Raw genomic sequence first — 23,730 nt, forward strand, 5'->3', positions numbered from 1 at the left:
GTCAATGTATTGGTATGCCATTGTCTGGCTCTGCCAGTTCAAGCTCTAAGTATTTTTAAAAAGAATTTATATATACTGTGATGGAGTTTGGGGGGACATGTATGTGGGGACAGATTTACATTTGCTTTCCTATAAAGTACCTAATTTCTTTGCAGGGAGGGAGGAAATAGGAATCTTTTCCAAACCCCAGGGACACAAACTTCATGAAAATGAAACGTCATAAGCAGCACTCTCAGATATTTCCTGAGGGTATAATCTCCAAATCAAGCTTTCTAACTGAAAAAGAGACTGTTCAGTTGTTCAGTAATTTATATTTATGGTCTTACAATGTTTAAATTCAGCTAGCAATTTTACAAAAGGAGAACATACCTATGAAAACCCTATTAAAGTAACAAGAAAAATGAGTGCTTTTTATTAAAATACATGTTTCATGGCAATATCAAGCTCCATCTTTTCTAATTTAACCTTGAAGAAAATAAACTGCTTCTCTGATTTTCACTCAACAAGTAACTAAAATATCCAACAACTCCATTAAAATATCTCAGCCCTAAGATACCTAAAGCCTGGCAGGGGATCTTGTCTCCATCTGCAGATCTAGTCTTCATAATGTTGACTGCTCCTCTGAGCATGGTTAGAGCTTTTCAAAGCATGATGAGATTATTGTAAAAGAGCCTTCACTTCTGGGCTGTGTATCAGTGCTATGACATCTGCCCATGGACACACACCTTTATTTCTTATTCATACACACAAAACCCTTTCCTGCTGTACACAGCTCATGGCAAAGATCCAACGCAAATGAAAGCAAGTCTTGTATTTCCCTGCAACACAGTCCCATGGTCTCAGTCTGTTAACCCTGTTACTGGAGGAATTTGTACCCAGTGGAACTCTGCACTTAACCAACTGCAACAAAAATTTTGGTATGATCCTAGGTAAAAATGTTGTTTAGTTATTTTCCTTCTTCTCCAGTTTAACTTCCTACACACTGCAAGTATTACCAGGTAGCTTAACATTGCACTACATTGCTTAGAATTCCCTATTTTCCCCACACTCAACAAATAAGTCAGAATTACTGTTGCAAAAATGTAGTAAGACTTCATTGAGAAGTAAAAGACCCCTATAGAAGGTCTGGGCAAGAATAAATATGTACAAAAAACACAACAGAGACGACCAGTGAACTTCTGAAAAGACCTTGTAATCAAACTGTCATTCCCAGGAGCAGGAGTCCCAGCTGAATCAGTCCCAGCAGTCTGACAAAGTCAGGCACACCAACTCACAAGAGAGTTCACCTCTTGTTCTCTAAAACCATTTAATATTGATATCTATGGAAAGAAATAAAAAATTCAATTTAGTATCTTTTTCTCTGAGTCATCTGATATTTTCAACTTTGCACTGAGCAAAAATTCAAGGGGGAAACCTAACCCTAGCTGGCCTGTCAATCTCTGCAAATTTAAAGCAATTAATATTTTATCAAAAGTGTGAGCATGCTGTAATAATGAATTGCAAATTCTCTTTGACATAAAGAACATGCACATCAATATATTAATTGCAATGTCTAATTTTTAAATGGCATTTATCAGTTATTGCATACACCCTCCTAAAAATGAGTCTATCATATTAAAAATGAAAAATACAAAAAATAAACAATATAATTTTTTCACACACTTTGGAATTAATTTTTCATAACTTAAATAATATCAATATTTATGGTACACTTAATTCATCTTAATGGCTTCTTTTCCTGAGAATGTAAATTTCAGAAAAAATTCAAGGCACCTAAATTTCTCATACATGATGCAACCATGGATAGTATCTTCCCACTGTTAGTCATAAGTCTTTTAGTAGTTCATTTAAATTAATTTAATTTTCATTATTTATTCTCCTTAGTTTTCTTTAACTTTTCCATTCTGCTATTGTTATTTTCTCCATTCTTTTCTCCTTTACATGTGGTCTCATCAACAGATGGGACAAACACCAGCTTAGAGGAGCTAAGAGAGAACTCACTGGGAGGATCTAGGAACTGGCAAGCTGGGTAAAGCTATCCACAAAAAAGGGCAGAAAAGACCCTTTTTTAAGCACTGTCTAAAGGGGGAAGAGGAGATAGCAATATGATAATTTACTGCAAGGACAATGCTCACAGGAGTAGAATCAATTCTTGGATAACAGGAATTAGAGCTTTATTCACGCAAAGGATGGAGTATCGGTGGGCATGTGTCACAGACCATTTTAACTCTGCAAGAGAATAAAATATTCCTTCTGCTCTTACCACATAAGAAGAAAAATATGTATAATGGGACTGACTTTCATTTAGGGATATCTGCTAGGGTGAAATAACATGTAACTGCAAAAACACTACACTGTTGCTAAAAGAGGCCAGGTTGTAATTGCTGTTGAGGAGCATCCTACAGGCTACCCTCATCATCCAAATGCCAGAGACTCTAAAGTGGCACTGGGCAATAGGATATTTTGGTTAAACTCATCTTTCAAACAAAAACAATGTAAAAATGACAGTAAGAAGGATGTACAAATATTTTCCCTTCACGTGGGTGACTGATTAGGAAAGCAAAACACATCAGTGAAATGAGAGTGATCAGTACAATAAGGGCAACTTGGTAATACAGTATGATTACTCCTTCAATTCTCCTCTATCCCATTCCAAAAAAAATGGCCAATGGGTATGTTTCTAGATGAAATTGTAAAGATTGTTACAGAAAACAGCGAGATAGACATTTAACTCACGTTCTTGTTTGTATTTGCACTGAAAGTGGGGTTTTTGTAGATTGGAACATTTACCTCTCTAATAGAATGGGACATGAGACAATTTCCACAGTATGTTATCATTTCCAGATCAGGCACCTCACCTGAACTTTTTTATCAGCTAATGGCTAGATTTAAACCCTATAATAAATCACCAGGGACTATACTGAATGATTTGCAAACTGGTATTGTGGCATAGTTTTTCTGGTTTTTTGTTTTTTTTTTTTGAGGGATATAAAATTGCAGAGCAATGACCTCAGAAATTGCTTTTTGGCTCAACAATATTAAATATTCTTAGTAACTATTTGTACAATTATATCAAATCCTTTTTTATTGTACTGCTTTTTAAACTAGTGGGTGGTAAAAATGTGAGGTCTAGATTACTGTCACAAATCTATGTGGCTCTTCGGACAACAGGGTCAGGATTCAAGAGTTGAGAGGGCAGGCAAATAGGAAAAGAAAAGAGAACATCTTGTATTAAGCCTCTTGAAATGAGGCTTAACAACAATATTCATGTTTGAAGAAACATTGGATTTCACTGACACTCTCACTCTGGAGACCCAAAGGAGAACCACTAGCTGGAAAGAAGAGGAGGTGCTTTGAATGTGGGAAAGACACAGAACTACCAACTAAATCCTGCATATAGGAGCAAAAACCACCAGCTTGTGAAACACACAAAGTTTCCTACCAGTGAGGACAACCAGAAGCTAAGCATGCAAAAGATGAACTCCAGATCAACTGGAGCACTTGAAGTGAGATTTGATATATTTGTGAAACACATTTTTAGTACAGTTTTTAGGAGAAATACTACTGCCTGTGTGGACTGTGGCTCAAAGGAAATAGTCAAACTTCCATTTTTAGAATCTTCGAATTTAAAAGTTCTCTCTTGATTTTCTCTTTGCAAGTTCTGTGGATACAGAACTACCAAGATTATTCCATTGTGCTCCATACAAATCTAAAGATGATGTGTGTAAGTCTCTAGAAGAGTCAAGAAGCTTTTCTGACCCCAATACAATACTGGGTATATGCATTCTTTCCTATCCTTAAAGCCACTTTCCCTAGAAATACTTGTGAGCCACAGGAAACCTGCTATCCCTTAAAGACAGTACACCAGTCAGCTTATGCCAGTAGAGAAAAACCTTTCAGGTGCTTTACATAATGCTTTATCCTGTACACAGCATGAAAACTGCCAGTTTAGTAACAAAAAGGGATTTTCCTCCCTTCCTCATTCTCAGTCTCTAACCAGACTGCTTGGAAATATTGCTTTTTCCATACATAAAAGTCCTCAGCTGCTCATTCAGGTAGTTTTCCTCACCTGCTCTGGGTGCCAGGCAGTATCAGAGCAATTGAGCAGAGAAGCTAGATAAGCTAAGAGAAGGATGCACAACTAAAATTTGTGGTCTTGATGCAAAGGTAGCTGGAAGAAATCTAACAGGCCAACATTATAGAATGATAGACCACACTGTATTATAGCAATATACTTGCTAGTAAGTACAGAGATATGTTTCATTATATGAAACTCAATACATACACTATGATAATATACCATAATATACACAAAATTAACATAGATTCTCTGTTCCTGATAGCCTTAAACTACATAAAGTCACTTCTAGCCCAGAACTGATTAAAGAGCTAAAGTAAAAGTTGAGATTTAATTGATATACCATATAAATAGCCTTCAATTATGGCTGGATACAGTAATTAAAAAAAACCCCAACAAAACAGACTAGGGTTCAGCAGAAAATGAGATACAGTCAGATTTTGTTTGTTTCCAATTTTAATATTAAGGATATGACTCAGCTGTTAGTTTGAAATGTGACACAGAAAAAATTATTTTTTAAGTGATATTGCAATACATGATTGCACTACAAAACAAAAGTGGCTTTTGCAATCCAGCAGAAAGTATGATTTCTGACCATGCAAAAAGCTGAGCTCTGAGTGAAGATTGATGAACCAAATTAAAGATCTCTTTAAACACACTGCAACATATTCACACTGTTTGGGAGACAGATGGAGATGGAAAAACCCCACCCTTGTGCAGATATGCAATAGCATATCAGGGACTCATCCCATTGTATGACATGAATCACCCACTGTTCCACACAATATGTGGTAGTCAAGCAGACTGTCAGGATTCCCATTCCCAGCACAAATACTTTTTCAGAGCTTTCTATCAGCCCTGTCTTTAACTGCACCTGCCTTCTGTCTGGTATGCAGCTCATTTTACAGACTCACATAAATCTATTAAGTACTTTTCAAAGCAAAATACAAGTGTAGACCAGCCAATAGCCAAGGCACAATCTGTTTTTCTGATGTGTTTATAGGTAGAAAAGAAATCTCAGTCCAAAATAAGAGCAAAATCCCTGTTTAATTTAGTATTGGTTTCTTTCACTGATTTGTAGCTGATCAGTTTAGGAGTAATGACAAGGAAGAGATAACAGTTGTTCATTCTGTGATTTACCATGAATTTACACATGTAATTCCCTTTTTTGACATTGAGGAAATTTTCTTAGCCCTTCTGAGATAATAGCTCTGGTTTGCCAAACCCTCTGTAACTACAGTTATTTTACAGCTCTTAGTTGTTTTTCTCTCTGTTTTAACTCAGTGGCCCATGTGTCTTTGGCACCTAAGGAAATCTTACAGGCCAAGGACTCATGACTAAATTTAACTCAGGAATATGTCCTTAGAACAAGGTGCTATTTGTTCACTTCCTCAAAAGTAGTAATGATGTAAAGCAAATAATTAAAACAACTAACAGCTATCAAATCTTACTTTAAATGTGACCTTTTGGCTTTTTTTCCCCTCTGTAAAATTCTCCCTGACCTTGTGAAGCCCATATTGCTTGGAAAGAACATCAGCTTTTGCCTGTGTTTGTGATGGCTCTCCCCCTGACACTTGGACAGTCTATTCATGGTGTCTAATCAGAATCTTAGAGCCCAGGTTTAACTACTGTTCAGAGTCTTATTTCTGCATTTAAACAGTTTTTATAGAAGTAAATCAACAATCAAAGGAAAATTCAAAGGATTTTCCATTGGTTTCAGTTCCTTCTTGTACTGATCTCCTCAGGCTTAACTCTATGGGAAGTACTCATTATAAACAGAAACACTAAGTATGTACCTCTCAATCAGAAATAGCCACAGATCCTGCTGAGCTTGTCTGCTTTCAAGAATGTCTCACTTCCTACAATCTGGCTCTAAAAACTGATTTTTCAGCAGCACTGTAACTAAGCTGTTACTCACTGGGTCATGCACAAGTTATGCCAACATGGAAATAACCCAGCAGTTGAGTTGATATCCAGCAGACACAAACCTTGTTCTAGCATGTCAAAAGGAGAGACCTCAAATGTTTAGTAAGTATGAAGTGAAAAAAGAAACTGTATGCATCAAAGATTTTTCAAACAGCTGAAGAAAATGCAAGCAAGGAGGTAGGCAGTAATTGTACTCAAGTAATTTAAATATGCAGCATGAGTTATTTCTTCTTAAGCATGCTTTTGTTGACTGCTGCATCTATCCTCAGCCTTCCTCTCTGAATGAGGCCCTGTCCCTACTAGCTAGTGATATTCTGTGCCACCATTCCCAACTGCATCCCATTACAGCCTTGGGACTGCCTCACTTCTCTTTCTGCATAATAACCTTCAGTCAGTTCTGAACAAACTTGATCATAATCTCTAGAGTCATCATATGACTCTTCAGAAAGATTATGCTTTGAATAGACTTTCTTTCAGAAAAGACTCCTGTACCTATGAGAATTTTCCTCTCTTTTAATCCAAGTTGCAAACAGTTTTCCTTTGCACTCAATGACATAAGGGCAGCTCTGGAATGCCTCCTCTCCTGTTAAAAGCCTTTTCCAGTTTCACACAGTTTATCTGAAGGTTTTGTACACAGTTTATCTGAAGGTTTTGTCTCTCACCTTGATGTATCCAAAGTGAAGCGTGTAAACTTAGAAGGCAGGCAGGTTAGAAATGCATCCTAATTATCAGCATTTTTTGTATGCTGGTGTAAGTGGGCTGATGGCTGGGAAGGTACTTTGAGATACCACTCTCACAGAGAAGTCTCTTCATCTGCTAAATGGCTGCAGATTTTGCTACAGGGTCTAAGCATTCACACCACCCGTGCAGTCTCAGCCGAAAGAACCTGCTGTGTTGGAGTGAAATAATCTACTATCAAGACGCAAATCTCCATCTTCCAAATTTGATACACAAAGCACGTTTGACAGACATAGAAGTTTCACACATCAACTCCCTAAGAAAATTGCTACAGACACATATATTTAGAGAAATGTTCTTATTAAGAAGGTTTGAGCCCTGTCACATCACACATATGGATAGATGTTTAATGGAATTTAATGTCACTAACACAATTTCATCAACAAACTCTCACTGAACCAGAAGTGAGATTTGTTGACTCATTTTTCATTGTGACATAAGAATACCAAAGTATTGGTTAGGTTAATTTTTCTATTTTTTTTTCAATAAGCTGCAAACTCTCCCAGGTATTCAGTGAATTTATTTTTTCTTTTAAAAATCTCATGTCAATGAAGTTTTGTCATATTATTCCTTGCCATTAGGAGACTTAAAACCTTTCAAAACATCAGGAATATATACAAATGTATATCCTTAACTTACTAAACCCTCATGTTGGCATGTGCTGAATGTATACAGGCAATTCTTACTGTCTTGGAGAAGTACATTCTGCCAATGAGTGTATTTTTATCCTTCATCAGATTATTTCTGAACAAGTTTATATCACCAGGCTTGGCACACAGCAAATGAGACATCCATTTTCAAACATCTCCATCCATGGAGATAAAAACTCTCATCCACCAGACCAAAGTTGTCAAATGCTAAAACAGAGCACCTGGCTGATTAGGAATTCTCTCTTCGTTACAGAAAAAAGAATACTAAAAATAGTTGACCTGTATTGTAATTTTCTGTTTTCTGAGGGGAAGAATTTATTGAGTGATTAAAAAATCTGGTCTGCTCATCATATTTATAAATGTTATTAAAAATCTTGAATAGTGAAGTGATATTATTTCAATTAAATTATTCAAAGCAATAAAATCTAAAGGTTATTGTGGAAAATTGCTGAAAGGTCTCATTATATTCTATTATTAGAAATAAAACAGGCAGAAAAAATTGAGTGATGATAAATGCATAGTAATGCTATGAAAATAATTACACTGAAGTATTGATAAGCATCAAAATACTGAAAGTAAATAGCTCCTTATAAGTTATTATCATTCAAGAAAGATGCCCTGGATTTTTTACAAATGCCATTAAAAAACCACCAAATCAGTGCAAGCAGGATGAATGGTGGCTAGCACTAGAAAAAGCCCTGACACTGAACCACAAACAGAAGATTCATTCCATTACTGGATGACTTCTTGATTACCAAGATGAGCTACTCTCTGCCATCCTGCCCATTCCAGCCCAACAGAAAAATTAAAGAGGTAAGCTAAAGATGAGAGAGAAAAATAGTCAGAATTATGTAATGGAAAACCAGAGCTACCTCTGCTTCTTTGCAGTAAAAGTTGTGAGCTAGAAAAGAAACAAATCCAGAACAACATAGGACTGAGGATGGGTGTGAAATTATCTTCTGCTTTTACCAAGCATGAAGATGAAGGCACTTAAAAACTCTTAAGAAACTGCTTCAAAATGAACAAGAGGAAGTGGAACTTAGGGTTTAATTTGTGTTTTTACACCCAGTGTGTAACTTAACTGTCAAACTCATTGCAATCTTAAGTTTTTCTGAGGCCAAAAGCTTAACTAAGGTTCAAAAAAAGCCTTTGACAAACTCAGGGAAGAGAAGTAAAAGCTACCAAAGGGTAAAAGGCAAGATGGTCTTGGATACAGCCTTGAAAAGATTGAATTTTTGGCTTCTGGAAGCTGAAAGAACACAACTGACACAAGATTACTCGGCATTTTTTATTTTCTTTCATGTTTTCCTAAGCAATCACAACTCAGCAACCTCAGAATTGACTACACTGACTTTTGCTACATTAAAAAAATATATTTACTAATACCACCAGAACCTGTTTTCTTCCTTTTGTTTTTAAAAATAAAGAAAATCAAAACAACCCCCAGCACACTGTAGGATCTGCAGTATGGTTTTCAATGTGAATGAAAGCACAAACTTTTTATTTAAGTGTACTTTCACAAATAAATTAAACCTTAAAAATCTGATTGTCACTTTGCTAATATATGTGAAACAGAGATAAGTAACCTGCAAGTTAAAGTAACCTAGTTAAGGCAATAACCAATTCCTTGAAAGAGCCAAAATAAGCAACTCTTATCTCCTTGCTTTCAGTCCTTTTTTTTTTACCAGATATTGTCCTTTTCTTTCCTCAAATTGATGTCTGAGGGGAAAAAAAAAAGATACCAATATATGCAATGGGAACACTTAATAACATCTTGCACATTTTTTCATCATGATTACAAAGTATTCCTTGCATGCAAATCAGTTATTTAAAATATACTTTCCATGACACTTTTATACAGAACTACATGGAATTTTATTTTCAAGCCATAAAGCTGCAGACTTTTCACTGGGTCAAACAAACAACCTTTATTGTTGAGTTGATTGACCAAATTTGTACCCACATACAGAGCTTTAAATGAAATGCCACATGTGCAGGAGGGTCTGGTGGTCTTGCTAAGGTGACCAGTCTAATGTGCAATACCACAGCAAATTTCTTGCTCCACATTACAGACCAGCAATTAAGAAACCAGAAGCAATACTGCGGCATTCAAAATTTTCTGCACAAATTTTATCACCTGCACCGAAATAATTTCTTCTGATCTGCCATTGGTGAAAAACTTGCCCTAAAAATGGAAGGAGCAAGACAAGCCTAGAATGTAGACTCACCAAGCAAGTTGAAAATCTATCTCTTTAAACTGCAGCCACGCCTCAAGAGCATGCTCAGTTTAATCCCTGCTCAGGTTATGTCTCTGGTTCATCTGAAAGGGCTGGCTCTGACAGTAAGGCTGAGCCTCTTAGATCGATTCCTCCGTGTGTCAGAAAGAGATCACCAAGGAATTGCTTTCACAGACTGAATAAATCTTGGCATATCTAAAGGGGTCTTAATCCACTCATAGTGGGAGTATCAACCCTTAAACCACACAAGATGCAGCAAAGTATCTAAATTGCTTTGAAGCAGCGGGGAGCTAAGCCTAGGAAAAAGATACTGTTGGTCTGGCATGTCAAAATATGACCCACTCTTCATGACACAAATGTGAAGACATTTGATTAATTATGTGCTCTTTGTATTGCTATCCATTTTATAGCTTTACAGCAGAAAGGACCAGTCGTCTATACTGTATGTCAATAACTATATTAAAAAAAATTCAGTCTGTTGAAAAATAATGGAGTTTAATTTTCAACTGAAAAATTAAAAAACTTTTGATGTACATCTCCACCCCTAAACATTCACTTTGAGGGGAAGATTTAGGACTATTTTCATGAAGCTTAAAATAAGTGGTTTAAACAACACAAGTGCTGCTCAATCAGCCAGTATTCATTATTAGGAAAAACTTCAGCATCTGTGAAAAGTCAAGAAAAGTCCACAAGTTATGATGACTCTCTTGACCACACTGATATTTGAATGTATTGATAATAATTTGATTTGTTAAGCAATGTTTAGGAAAAAAGGCTGTGAAGAGCTAAAGTGCCATGACATTTTAGGCCTTGACAGAATCTCTGAATTGACTTCCTTGATGATCAAAACTTGCGTGTGAAATTGCCAGAGATGTTGCACCCTGGGAAAAACAACCCAGCACAGCTAAAACAGCTGCTAAATTTTTTCCTTAGCACAGTTTTAAAATAATTACCGTACTAATTATTTATTATTGCAAGTATTTTTGAAGAATGTGCAAGTGTAAATTATTTACATTGACAGGCATAAAAGATGAGTTTTAGAGATGCAGCTCTGCTGCTGCTCAGTATCATATTTGGGGAAATATTTTGTCTGTTAAGGTTCTTTGAAAGAGGAAAAAAAAGACTGGCATCCCCCCCCCACACTATAGTTTATTTAGAAACAAACATAAGATTACAAAACCATGGACTATGAAATGGTATGTAAATAGAGAGATCATATTATACTATAGCACAGAAGAAATTCAGATGGCTAACAAAAAATGTGCAAAATAAATGTCATATACCTAAAACTGACAGAATTGTTACATGCGCTGTACATAAAGAGATTACTTGTAACTTTGCTCTGTACTAAATAAGAGTTCCTACATATACAATAAACGTATGTTTGAGGTGAAATAATTTCTTTTTACAATATTTGACAGAGAAAGACCTTCAAGGAACTAAACCCTACTTTAAGATTTTTTAATTGTTCCCAGTTTCAATTTTCCATAGATCTCAATTTTTTTCATAAACAGCTCTGGCATAAATAACTTCCAGTGTGAAATTAGTAAACTTTGATTTCACTGAAAGGCTCTTCTTCCTTAGTGATTTTTCACTTTATTTAGCTGGATCTATGAGAACAGATAATATTCTTAAATGATTGGTAAGAACCTCAACAGGCAAAATATTTCCCTAAATATGATGCTGAAGAGCAGCAGAGCTGCATCTCTAAAACTCATCTTTTATGCCTGTCAAAGTAAATAATTTACACTCGCACATTCTTCAAAAATACTTGCAATAATAAATACAATTTCTTCCAGACTTCCTTTTAAGTGCCTAAATATCTTACTGGCTATTTAGCTTCAATCCTTTTATCTCACCTTGCTCTATACTATTCTGGACGACATTGTAGCCTGAATTAAAAACAACATACAACTCTGCATTCACCTGTTGCCTCACCACAGGGATTTCTAATAACAGAATCAGAAAACTGTACAGGCAGATGATCACCAGCCATTGCCCATCAACTGGACTGCATTACATGACCATGTGTTTATTCCCAGCCCTTGAGTGGTGCCAACAAGCCTCAATTTAAAGCAGATACAAGTGGCTAGGATAATGTATGCAAATATATTGGACAGCAGCTTTTAAAGTGGTAATTGGTTCAATTTCTGATCATCTGACCACACAGTTGTAAACAATCTTTTTAAAGTGGTCATGTCACCGCAGCTGCAATCTGCCCTCTACATAATAGCTCCCTATTACAGAGCACTCACACGTAAAGTGAATGATCAGTATCTGCTTCTCTCATTCTCCCAAGGGATGCTAACCATGTCAAATAAAAATGCTTTGCTTAAAGGGATAAAAATGTGTATCAGAAAAAAGAAAAAAAGATTTTGCCTATGTTAGAAAGCACAGAACTCCTAAGGACAGCGTAGCTCCTTACAACATGGGAATTAAGAGCTTGTTCAGAAAATATATTTGTATGTTTGGATATAAATCAAAATTATACAATCCTGTATAACAGGAGTGATGTAGAATTTCACTGGTCATTAACAGTGAAAAAACTTGATTGCATTTAATAGCCATGAACCTTTAAAAATCATAAGATTTTAAAGCTTGAAAAGCTTCTAGGTTCTCCTCACCTCCCCCTGCTCCCCAGTCTCCCCTCCTAGTTTGTTGACCCTACATCCCATTCTGAGGCACTGAGATCCAACACCAGCCTTAGGCTCCTCACACAGAACTAGAGCCCTGGCAGGATCAGAAGTACTTGGCTGTCAGATACCTATGGATTTTATCAAATCTGTGCTGGCCACAAAGGTGAATCTGAAAAATGCTCTCCTCCTAGGCATCCCTATTGTTTGTATTTTCCACATGGGATAATTTACAAAATGTTAGCATCAGTTCCAAACGTGATTGCTAATGTAAAACCTTGACTTGGGAAACACATTCTGGTTTTCATTTTTACTAGGTTAAAAGAAAAATAAAGGAGCAGGCAGTTGTTTTTCAAGACCCTGAGATTAATCCTACCTACTTAATCGTGGCTCTTTTGATTTGTCATATTTCAATTATATACAAATTTTCATACCAAGTAAACATCAACCCAAAATGAGAGACAGTATCTAGCTAGTAATTGGATATAACACCCCACAAAGACTTAATTTTGCATAAAACCCACCAAAGAACTAGCAGTCAGTTACAGAATAAATCTTATCAACCAGTTAGCAACATCCTGCTGGCAGCACCCACACAGACCTCAAACCATTTCAAAATGGAAGCTGCAGACAGCAAAGGAAGCAGCTTGGCTTTGGAAATGTGTCAGCTGCCAAGAGCTGCAGACACTGGGATTCAGTCATGCACTGAAACGCCCGCTGGAAGGAGCCCAACGCACCAACTGAGCTGCAGCTATGAAATGTGGTAACTTGTGGCACAGACTGTGGTTTCTAACTCTGGCTTAGAGGCAAAATCTTCGCTGCTAAAAATATAGATACCTGTTATTGAGTAAGGTTGAAGGTAAAAAAGAAGTAATCACATTTAAATCAAAAGTAGTTGTTCATTAAAACTTTGCTTCAGTTAATAAATGTTCAATTTTTTTTTTCTCAGTCTGTTCTACATTTATCTACTTTTCTCTTATTATGTTTTCTGGGCATTTATCTTAAAATTCAGTCTCATTAAAACTTCTGAAGAAGGTACAAAGACGTTATTCCATTTCACTGACATGATCATGCAATTTCTGAGGGTAATACTTCATGTAATCTTCAGAAAATTCATAAGCAATGTGAAAACTCATTTGAATAGTTTATTACATCCTTGATTTGGTATAAATAAAACTGTTCTGTTCTACTGTTTTATCCTTGTCATGCAATCCAAATATTCATTGCTGCAATAAATTAAGTCTTAAAAACAACAAAACATCATAAAACAAGAGATGCTGCAAATAGGGAACAAAAAGGGAATTATCTAGTGCAATCTTTCTGAGTGAAAACCCCTTGAAACATGTTGCAGCCAGTCAGTTAAATCTGAAATGAAGCAGAGGGGATAAAACTAATAAACAAGTCATAGAGTACAATTTTTACTTTTTGGAGTGATTATGATTCCCTGGAGGGAAGAGGGACACAAAAAGTCTGGTTAAATGTTCCAGGATCGCTTCTGCCAAGCTCAGGAATGAGCATCACAATGAAGAGGAAGTCGGGCAAAAATGACAGGAGCCTTATATGGGTGAACAGGGAGCTCCTGGGTAAACTCAAAAAGGAAGCCAACAGAGGGTGGACACAGGAACAGGTAGCCTGGAAGGAATACAGAAATTGCCCAAGCAGCTAGGGATCATGTTAGGAAAGCTGACAGAAGCCCTGACAGAATTAAAATTGGCCAGGGCAACAGGAAAGGCGCATCAGTGATAAAGGGAAGACTAGGGAAAATGTGGGCCCTCTCTGCAGCAAACCAGGAGACCTGGCTACCCAGGACAGGGCTGAGGTCATCAGAGACTTCTTTGCCTTGGTCTTCACAGACAAGTGCTCCATCCACACCACTCAGGTCACAGAAGGCAAAGGTGGGACTGGGGGAATGAAGAATTGCCCACTGCAGGAGGGGATCAGGCTAGAGAGGATCTAAGGAACATGAAGGTGCACAAGTCCTTGGGACCTGATGAGAGGCATCTGCTCATGCTGAGGGAACAGGCTGAGCAAGTGGCTAAGCCACTACCCATCAAATGTGAGAAGTCATGTCAGTCCACAAAGCTCCCACTGACTGAAAAGGGGAAAAATAACCCCCCCTTACAGAAAGAGAAATAAGGAAGACACAGGAAACTACAGCTCTTTCAGCCTCACCTCAGGTCAGAAAGATCATGGAAACAAATCCTCCTGGAAGTTTTGCAAAGACACATGTGAAATGAGGAGGTGAATGGTGACAGCTAACTCGGCTTCACTAGGGGCAAATCCTGCCTGACAAATTTGGTGGCCTTCTATGACAGGGTCTATTCCTGCCACTATCAACCACATTCAGAATTTCCTAACAAAGAACCTGTTTCTATATTTTCTCCAGTGCAGCTATTATACTTGTGCTGGAAAACAAATATAATTCTTACAAATAAATAATGTGCCATCCAAAATATACGCTTGTACAGATGCTGAATATTACAACAGATTTTAATACTACTCTGAAAACACGCTATTCTCTCTCCCTTATTCACCCAGGCTGAACAGAACACATGATGGATGTTAAAAATCCAGATGCCATCTTCATTGCACCATGCTAGAATGCAGGAGCTCTTTTCCAGAATGAAAAGGACATAAGAAGGTAAATTGAAACAGAAACCTCTTATAGAAACAAACTGAAGTTTTGGAAAGTCATGAACAACTGGAAATAGGGTTATCCAAGTGACAAAGACTGGCAAATTTTGTAATTGGCCCTGTTATCATTTTAAGCTACAACACACCGGACTTTTCAGGAATATGTTATTTAATGATAAATTTTCTTCCAGTGTAATGGCTTGGCAGATCTTCACCATTAGCTTGCAGCCAAAATGTCATTCCATGACATGCTGCCAGCATTACAATATTGACCTAATTTGTCCCTTGTGTTTTATGTTCAAGGTAAACTCAGAAGTTATGAAAAAGAAAATGCTTTCTTGTCTCACAGTTATTTCAAAGAATTCTAAATGGTATTTTATTACCAGTGTTCCCAAACTGGAAGCATAAGGGAATCAGAAAGAAAAATCAGAAAGACAGATTTAACTTATTTAAAATGTAGCTCATTTATGGGCGCTTGATGCCAACAAACTTTTTAATTAAAAAAAAATCCAGATACTTATTTTTAACAATCTTAAGCTACTTAGTGCTCTTAAAAAAAAAGCTTATTTGCTCTTAAAAATTTAACATATAAATAGTTTACTTCCATATTTTACTTGTAACATATTCCCTTTCTCCCGCATCAAGAAGCCTACAGCAAAAAAGGTGTTGAAATTCTGCCATGCAAGTGGCATGCCTCACCTGAACATCTCTCATCTCAGCTTCCTATTACTCATTAAAAAAAGGCACTCTTTGAATCCTTCCATTATTATTAACACACCTGAACATACACTTCATTTTTTCAATCAAAACCAGAAACAAGCTCTCATCATATTCTTTTTAAGGGATGCAAGTTCTGAACATTTTTAGAGCACTAAGAACTCTCAGGACAGACCTCAGAAAACAACTCATGTAATTCTAGTACTACTTCACTTAATATTTAGTATGCTTATGCTTCAATGCTATGACAAATTTAAGTATGAAAATAGCATGGAATGCACCTATAAATGTGGAAAAAATAATTTTCAGAGAATTTGAGGAAAATCAATAGACATGAAGGTAAATATTTCAGAAGATGATATATTTAGTATAAATCAAATTGGAAAAGTTCACAGTTTCGAGTATATCTCTGCACTCTCCTAGCTGATGGAAGATTGCCAAACTGTGGTCTGAGTCACAAGGAGAACAGAAAGTCTTAGGAATGTTTTGCTCATGCTGTTTCTCTTTGCTGCACAATTAACTTCATTAGCAAGATATTTAGGTAAATTGTTATATGTATTAAAATGTTTTTATGGACTGAAATATTCAAAAATCCTGAAAGTGCACTCTCATGATGACTAATGTCTGCAATCAGAAAACAAAAGTAATCTACCAATTTCTCCAGAAAAGAAGAAAGAAAAGCAAAAATCATTGAAAAATGGAAATAATAAAATAGCTAGAAAATATATCAGGGCATCAACTGCGACACTTAATGGCCTGTTTGGCATCTCCCTGGGACAAAAGAATGAAAGACAAAAGTTCAACAGAACACAGCGAAGGCGTTTTTCCCTTAGTCTAAAAAAGGAACAAACTCAGTGCAACAAAACCATAACCTGTCAAGAAGAATAAGTGACTTACGGGAACCAGGAATTTTTTTATTTCTTCCAAGGCATGACTCATGCGAGAATACGCCTCCCCAGGTGGAGCAAACACTTCAATTAATACGTGGAGCTCATCACTCAAGTGTGCGTATTTGGCTTCTCCACTTTTCCTTAGTTCTTCCTCCTATGAAGAGAGGGTGGATTTGGTTTTTAAAACTGGAAATACATTAATTTTGCAGTGAGTTAGCATTCACAGACAACATGACAGAAGGACATACTCTAAGCAGACTTTTAAATCTGTTAAGAAATAAAAGTCTAGTTCAAGACACTTAAAGATTTTTAACAAAAATCAATTTTGAGTGTTTGAATGATAAAACCAGCATAATTATCATCTAAACCAGATTTTAATCAGCACAGTGAAAAAATGCTAAAAACACCAGAAGGAAGAACTGACATCATAAATCCATAATGGAAAAGCTGCATTCATCTGTCTGAATCTTAGCTCTTAACAACAAAAAAAAACCCCATAAAATAAAGATGCATTAAATCATTTTGGAACACTATTGTTTAGTAAACTCTCTAGGTTCTTCAACAAATATCTGCAGCCTGTATATTTTAGTATCACCAAAGAAAAATATGCTCTAGGACTTTTATTTGAGACACAGAATCACAGGATAGCTTGGATGTGAAGGGTGTGAACTACTACAGACTATGTAGCTCTGCCAGGAACAGACACCTTCCACTAAATCAGGTTGCTCAGGCCCCCATCCAGCCTGGCCTTAAACACTCCCAGGAACGGGGAATCCTTCTCTGGTCAAACTGCTTCAGTGTCTCACCATATTCATAGTGAAGAACCTTTTCCTAATGTTTAACCTAAAACTTACTCTCATTCAGTTTAAAGCCCCTTGTCCCCTCACTATGCACCTTTTCACAAAGTCCCTTTCCAGATTTCTCACCTTCTTTCTGTACTTGAAAGGTGTCATAAATTTACCCTGAGCCTTCTCTACTCCAGGCTGAGCAGCCCAAATTCTCTTCACAGCAGAAGGGCTCCAGCAGTGATCATCTTCATGGCCCTTCTCTGGACTTGCTCTGACAGATCCATGTGCTTCTTATGCCGAGAGCCCCTGAGCTGCTCTCAGAACTCAGTGATGTCCGAGTTTCAGCCCCAGTCCCAGTTCAGGGTACCTATGCAACGTGGTGTACCACAGCTCAGCAGGTGAATCACCACACCTAGATATAGCTCAACCATCACTGGCTCCCAATTTTCTAGCTATAAAATAAGCCTACTAATCCTACTTCATGTTAATGTTCTGAAACGTCAATCCACTTCCTTACACAAAGTTTTGAGATAGCAACTGTAAATTGCAGAATACATTCGTAGTGGTTACTGCTCCATAAAAATCTAAGACATAGAAGAGGGACCATGTTAATGGCACTGCCTATGACAACATAATGAAAAAATCCAGTCCATTACTACACAAGATAGACATATGTAATGCTACAGAAATGATGAGTTGAACTCTAAGTCTTCAAAAATATTTTGAGAAATGTAATTTAGAAGAAAATATATATATAGAAAACATCATCACAGAAAAACAAGTAAACTAATTTGCTTGAAAATGGTGAAGAGGTTACAGCTTTTTAGTATATACTAAAATAACAGTTTATGAACATTTAGTTAAGCTATAAAAATTGTAACAACAGATTACAATTCTTACTGCTTTAGCTTATTTAATTCTGCATTAATTTCACTTATTTTAGCATTGACTAATTTACATCACTGCTTGCTACCATTTGCAAAGTTCTATGCTCCTAACAGTAAGTATTCAGTTCTTTTTATCTGTGTTAGAAGATGCAGCCTCAAGGATTTTTTGATCTTCCAAAGAATACACAAAGGCTACAGCCTGCAGCTCCAGCACCCAAGATCTGGCTCTGTGCTAACTCAACATTTTGCAAATTATGATAAAATCATAACTCAATACATGTGAACTATTATTTTATTTTAAAGTTTTAAAATTGACATATTTGTTGGCAACTGAAACTAGAAAACTTATGATAAAATATAATTGTCTCAGTATTTTTATTTTTACAGTTAAATTATCTTTGGCATTTTAGCTTATCACTGAAATTTCATTGTAATTTCCATAAGAACCATAGCATATCATAAAAATCTATCATGAGATGCTTTGAGTTTTCTGTAAAAAAAAAAAATCACACATTTGATTACATCTAGAAAAATTTGGTATGGAGTTTTCAGTAGAATTAAGTTTTAATAGTTATAAAAGTGCACCTTAGTGATTGCTGGAAGTTTCTTCCCTACTGCTTTTTTTAAGATTCTGAAGGGAAAAAAAAAAGAAAAAAAAACCAACAAAAAACCAACAAATGCCAGAAAGCCCCAAAAGTTTTCTTTCAGGAAAAGACTACCAAGAAACTTCAAATTTAGAAATTGGACCTTTTTTCCAGTTGTAGAAAAAGCAAAAGAATAACATTTGGCTCATTGTTTTGATGAGGATTCTGTACAGCTAAGACATCAGCAAGATGATTTTATAATGCATAGCTGGAATATGCCTCTCTGGTGGTAACAATGGTAATTATGTTTTTCTTTTAGTTCCTGAACAAACTTAGGTTTTCTTACAACACATCATTTTATTACCTGCCTCTTCAATTCAGCACATACTTTCTGTCACCACTTGGAGCTTATTTCTATAGCTGTTGGAAACCACAGGCTGAGGTTGTGAGATACTACACATTTCTTTGTGAGGAAATTTATTGAGGTTTCTTCTTGTGGAACACATGGGGTTGAAGACTGAATTTTCACACAGCATCTCTTCCCATCACAGGGGAAAGTGTCACAATAACACTCCTTTTATTGCAAGTGTATGTAACAAAGAAACTTGATTAAGGAAAACTATGGATGAGTAGGAACTCACAGACCCTGTGTACACTGCACCAAGCTCTCCTTCCCAAAGCAGTGAATATGACTGAGTAGTTGGGGACTGAATGTAGCCTTACATTTAACCCTCTGTGGGGCATCAGGCATCTAACAAGCAAACAACAGACACAGCTCATACTGTTGGGGGACACTCATTGGTATGGCAGGTGGTACCTGGCAGCTAATACAGCTTTCCAAGGGCAGTACAGATGAACAGGCCCTCCCAGGAGCACAGGAAGATGGACAACACCTTTGCAGATCTTCCTTCGCAAGCAGCACATCCCAACTGCACAGCAGAATGGTCAGTGCCATGGACCCAGTGTCCGCACTGCTTCTATTTAGGGTGGTAGTGCTGCCCCTCGTGTAGTACAGCAGGGGGTTTTGCCTCCTGCTAGTCAAACTCTGGTTGCAATAACTCAGTTCCCATTAGAAGCCAGAGAGTCTTTCTGGAGCCCAACCTTGTTTTACTTTCATAGGAGAGGAATCCAGCTGAAACCCCATGAGTTCTGCTCACTTCAAATAATGGAGATTGGGAATGATCAGGAGGCTCTCCTCTAAACTATGCTTCTGAGTTAAACGAAAACACTAATGAACAACACCCCATGTAGGACTGGTAAGGACTGAAATGGATTATGAGACTTTCCAGTACCTGACACATTAAGGCAGAGTAAGTGAGCTGATCATAAATCTGTTTTTCATGGTGTGCTTTACAAGGCTATTTGGGTGCTAATGGCCTTCCAAGGCCCTAGTGGCCTCTAATGCACCAGTGCAATTACTTGTGGACTTTGGCTGTTTCTCATATAACTCTGCCTTAATCACCTCTGAAGTTCAGGTATTCCCCATGGTGCTGCCTGTAGCTTTTGGCAGATTCTCATAGCTTTTTGCATTCTACAATTCCCTACATCACAACCAGCAGTTTTCTAGACCCTGTTCAGATTGCACAGCCTTGGCCAGTGTCCACCCAGCAGCTGAGATGTTCCCTCACAGCCCAAGCACAGAAATGATAACTGCTTAAGCTTACTTGTGTAGACATGGAATGAATTGCAGTGCAAGGTGATCAAAAGCCTGATGGATTTGCTGGATCAAAATGCAGTTAAGTCTCAGGCACTGGATCTTAGGGTAGACAAACAAACCTGGGACCTGATCAGTTCTGCTTTATAAAAGGAAAGGAATAGATTTGTTGGGCTTCTGGGTTAGTGATGGCAATCACTCTTAGTACTGACTCTCAGGTTCATAGTATGGTTCTTTGCTCACAGTGACAATGTTTTACTTCAGGGTGGGTTGAGCACAGCAGAGAAAACACTTATCACCCTCCAGAAACAACTGCCCCTCATCCTGATCCTCTTCCACTCCCTTCTGAATGTCAATTCCCTCCATTTCTCAAGAGTGACAGAACTCACCTCCCATCATACAATACATACTTCAGGCTTCCTTCATTCTCTCTTCTTCCTCTCATTCTTAGAGCGTCTGTCACACAGTGCTGAAAGTCCATCCACCCTCAACATGATGCATGGCTCTACAACCCACTCCCTCCTAAGGATAACAGGTGTTTTGAGACATCTACTGTGTTTTATAATTTCTAGTTGACTCAAGCAGGGAAAATGAGATATAAAACTCTACAGCAGAAATATTAGGAGTACCAACCTCTGCAAAAGTGAAGTATGCAAGTGATAGGAACATAAAGACCAAGAAAAATGATGAATTATCTCTGGACATGAGAGGAGTCTTAACATTTTAAAAGGATGTGTGCTGTCAGAGAACTGCTTTCTGTCTGGAAACCTGTCCAAAATGCTTGAATAAAAAGACTAGAATAAAGTTGAAAGAAATGGAGTTTGCACAGAAAAGAGTTGCACAGTCCAGATTGGTGAATCAAAAGTGTCCTCATAACACTGAAATAACAGGATATCAAAGAACAATAGAAAAGAAACTTGCAGTAGGGATTGTGTCGCTCTCAGAGATAAATTTAATCAATAGAATACAAAGAACTTCCTATAATAAAACAAATACAGCTACAAAAAGAAACAATGGGTGCTTGAGGAACAATCTGAGAATTGCAATGGATTTCATATCTTGCAAGAATTTACAAAGAAAAGCATAGTGCAGAGACTAGACAAAGATGATAATCACAGGGCTGCTGCTACACAGGCATTATTCATGAGATCAGTGGGCAATGCTACAGAAGAAAATTAATGAGCATGCAGTTTGACAAATGCAAACCTATTAATTTTTAATCTGGCCATAAATGAAAAAAATCAAAATGTTGTCTACCACACTGGCTGTAGTATAAGTAACAGTGAACTCATTTATTGGGGGTACTGGGTTTGGAGTTAAAAAAACCCTTCAAGTCCAAGGTACCATCAGTGGAGGAACAAAGGAAAAAAAAAAAGAAAAAAGAAAAGAAAAGCAATTTGATAATGGATGAGGCATTGGAAGAATCAGTAAAGACGTAAGCTATTCCTTGACTTTTATTTTTAAACCAGTTACTCTCACTCCAGGAAGAAGAATAAAGAAGATGGAAGCAGTGAGTACATGGAGAGAGCTCACATAGCAGTGCAAAGACAGTGGGTGTAATGCACCTGCAGTCAGCCACAGAGACCCCAGGATGAAATTCAGGCATTAGAAAGAACAACGCCTACAAAATTCCTGGAGATACAGGTGACAACAATTATTTTTCTATACTTGATTCATCACTTAAATTTTCATTGTTACTTTGGTGAATTGGAGCAGAAAATTGTGTATATGCAGTAGTGTCTTGGGCAAACAGGTCCTTCAGTGCTTTATTTCCTGATGCTTTTCAAAATGAAATGCAACAAAATCTTAATGACTTGAAGGTACTAAACCATACCTAGATAATCTTTTGTTTAGAGAGGTGAAAAGGAAAAAAAAGACTAATCAGCACAAGAATGTGATGATGAGATGATCACTATTGAAAAAACCCTAACACTGACATGATGGTTAAATGAAGAAAAAAATAGAAATTCTTTGGAGAAAAAAAAGTTTAGGAAAAAGATTAACACGCTGAAGTTGTAGCTGCCAAAAGTGAGGCAATAGACAGTGACCACTGTGACCAACAACTAGTGACCTATACTTGAATTCCCTGCCAGAACACTGAGTTCACAGACTTGTAAATGTTTCTATGTTTGTACAAATCCAAGCAGAAGCTAAAACAGCATAGACAAGAACCACCTGGGCACTGGAAAATTGCTCCTTGAGGTTAACCAAGCCAAAGATGTTTGTTGAATACAATCAATTAATTGCAAGTTTGCAAAGCTTATGTGGGAAATCAAAGATCCTCAAGAAATGCACAATTACCACACCTAAAAATGCTTCATAGGATTATGTTCATCTTAAAACTTATGATCACAACTAGGGATCACTGCAATCCAGATACTTTCAGATTCAAGAAAAAGACTGCCTTAATTAATAAGAGTAGAAAATGTCATGCTTTTATTTATGAAAAGCTAATTAGCAGTTTGTTGCAACTAAGTTACAATGTAGTTTGCTTTAACTCCAAACAAGATGCTACACTTTTACTATGGGCAAAAACATATCTTAAAAGATATGGGGTTTTTTTCTTTTTTTTTTCTTCCCCTCCTTTAATCCAAGATTTATTAGAAGTTTAGCTCCATACTAATGATTACAGCTCAAATTCCATGCAGGCAAAAATGACTAACATAAACTAACTTTCTAGTGTCTGACTCTTTCCCTGGTTTTACGCTCACCCTTCCACTGCCCCAGGGATCCTAAGGCTGATGGCTTCAGCACGGAGAGGACAACACTGATGTGAGTTGTAGTACCCTGAGTTCTTTGATGCAAGATACTGCATTGGGTTTGCATGGCCAAGCTTTGGTAGAAGTTGGGGGTGTTACCATCATATTGCAAAAGTTCCGTACCTCCTCAGTGATTTCTCACGTGCAGCTCCTCACAGCACTGACTCCTTCTTCCCAGCACAACCAACAAACTCCAACTCTCTCCTCAACCAGCTAACCACTCTCTTGTGGCACTCTTCTTATTGGACACAGCTGTGGCCTGTTAAGGGCAGGCCTGTTCCTAATCTTTGGTGATGAGTACAGCTCCAACTCCTCAGGTGTGAGACTGCCTTCTGCACTATTTTCTGACATTCTATCCCCCTACAGGGTGGTCCAGTGCTGGCTTCTGAAAGAAGCTGCCAGAAGCTTCCTCAGTGTCTGGCAGAGCCAATCCCAGATGGCTCCAAGACAGATGTGCTGCTGGCCAAGGTTGGGCCGATCAGAATTGGTGCTAACACCCCTGCAGTAACATCTTTAAGGAGAAGAGAGAAGAAGTTATGTCTCAGATGTGATTGT

At 37.3% G+C, this 23,730-nt stretch overlaps 1 protein-coding gene across 1 annotated transcript in view; it reads right to left on the reverse strand.

The window, feature by feature from the left end:
* The window catches only part of KHDRBS2 (KH RNA binding domain containing, signal transduction associated 2), a gene marked incomplete at its 5' end in the record, with an annotated part of 311,700 nt that overhangs the window by 135,051 nt on the left and 152,919 nt on the right, over positions 1–23,730 (reverse strand). The window contains one exon of the mRNA XM_084202170.1: positions 16,511–16,657. Coding sequence (XP_084058296.1) covers positions 16,511–16,657 — 147 coding nt within the window. The remainder of the gene's footprint in view (positions 1–16,510; positions 16,658–23,730) is intronic.

The sequence above is a fragment of the Fringilla coelebs genome, assembly GCF_963513975.1.
Source record: "Fringilla coelebs genome assembly, chromosome: 3".
Taxonomy (NCBI): Eukaryota; Metazoa; Chordata; class Aves; order Passeriformes; family Fringillidae; genus Fringilla; species Fringilla coelebs.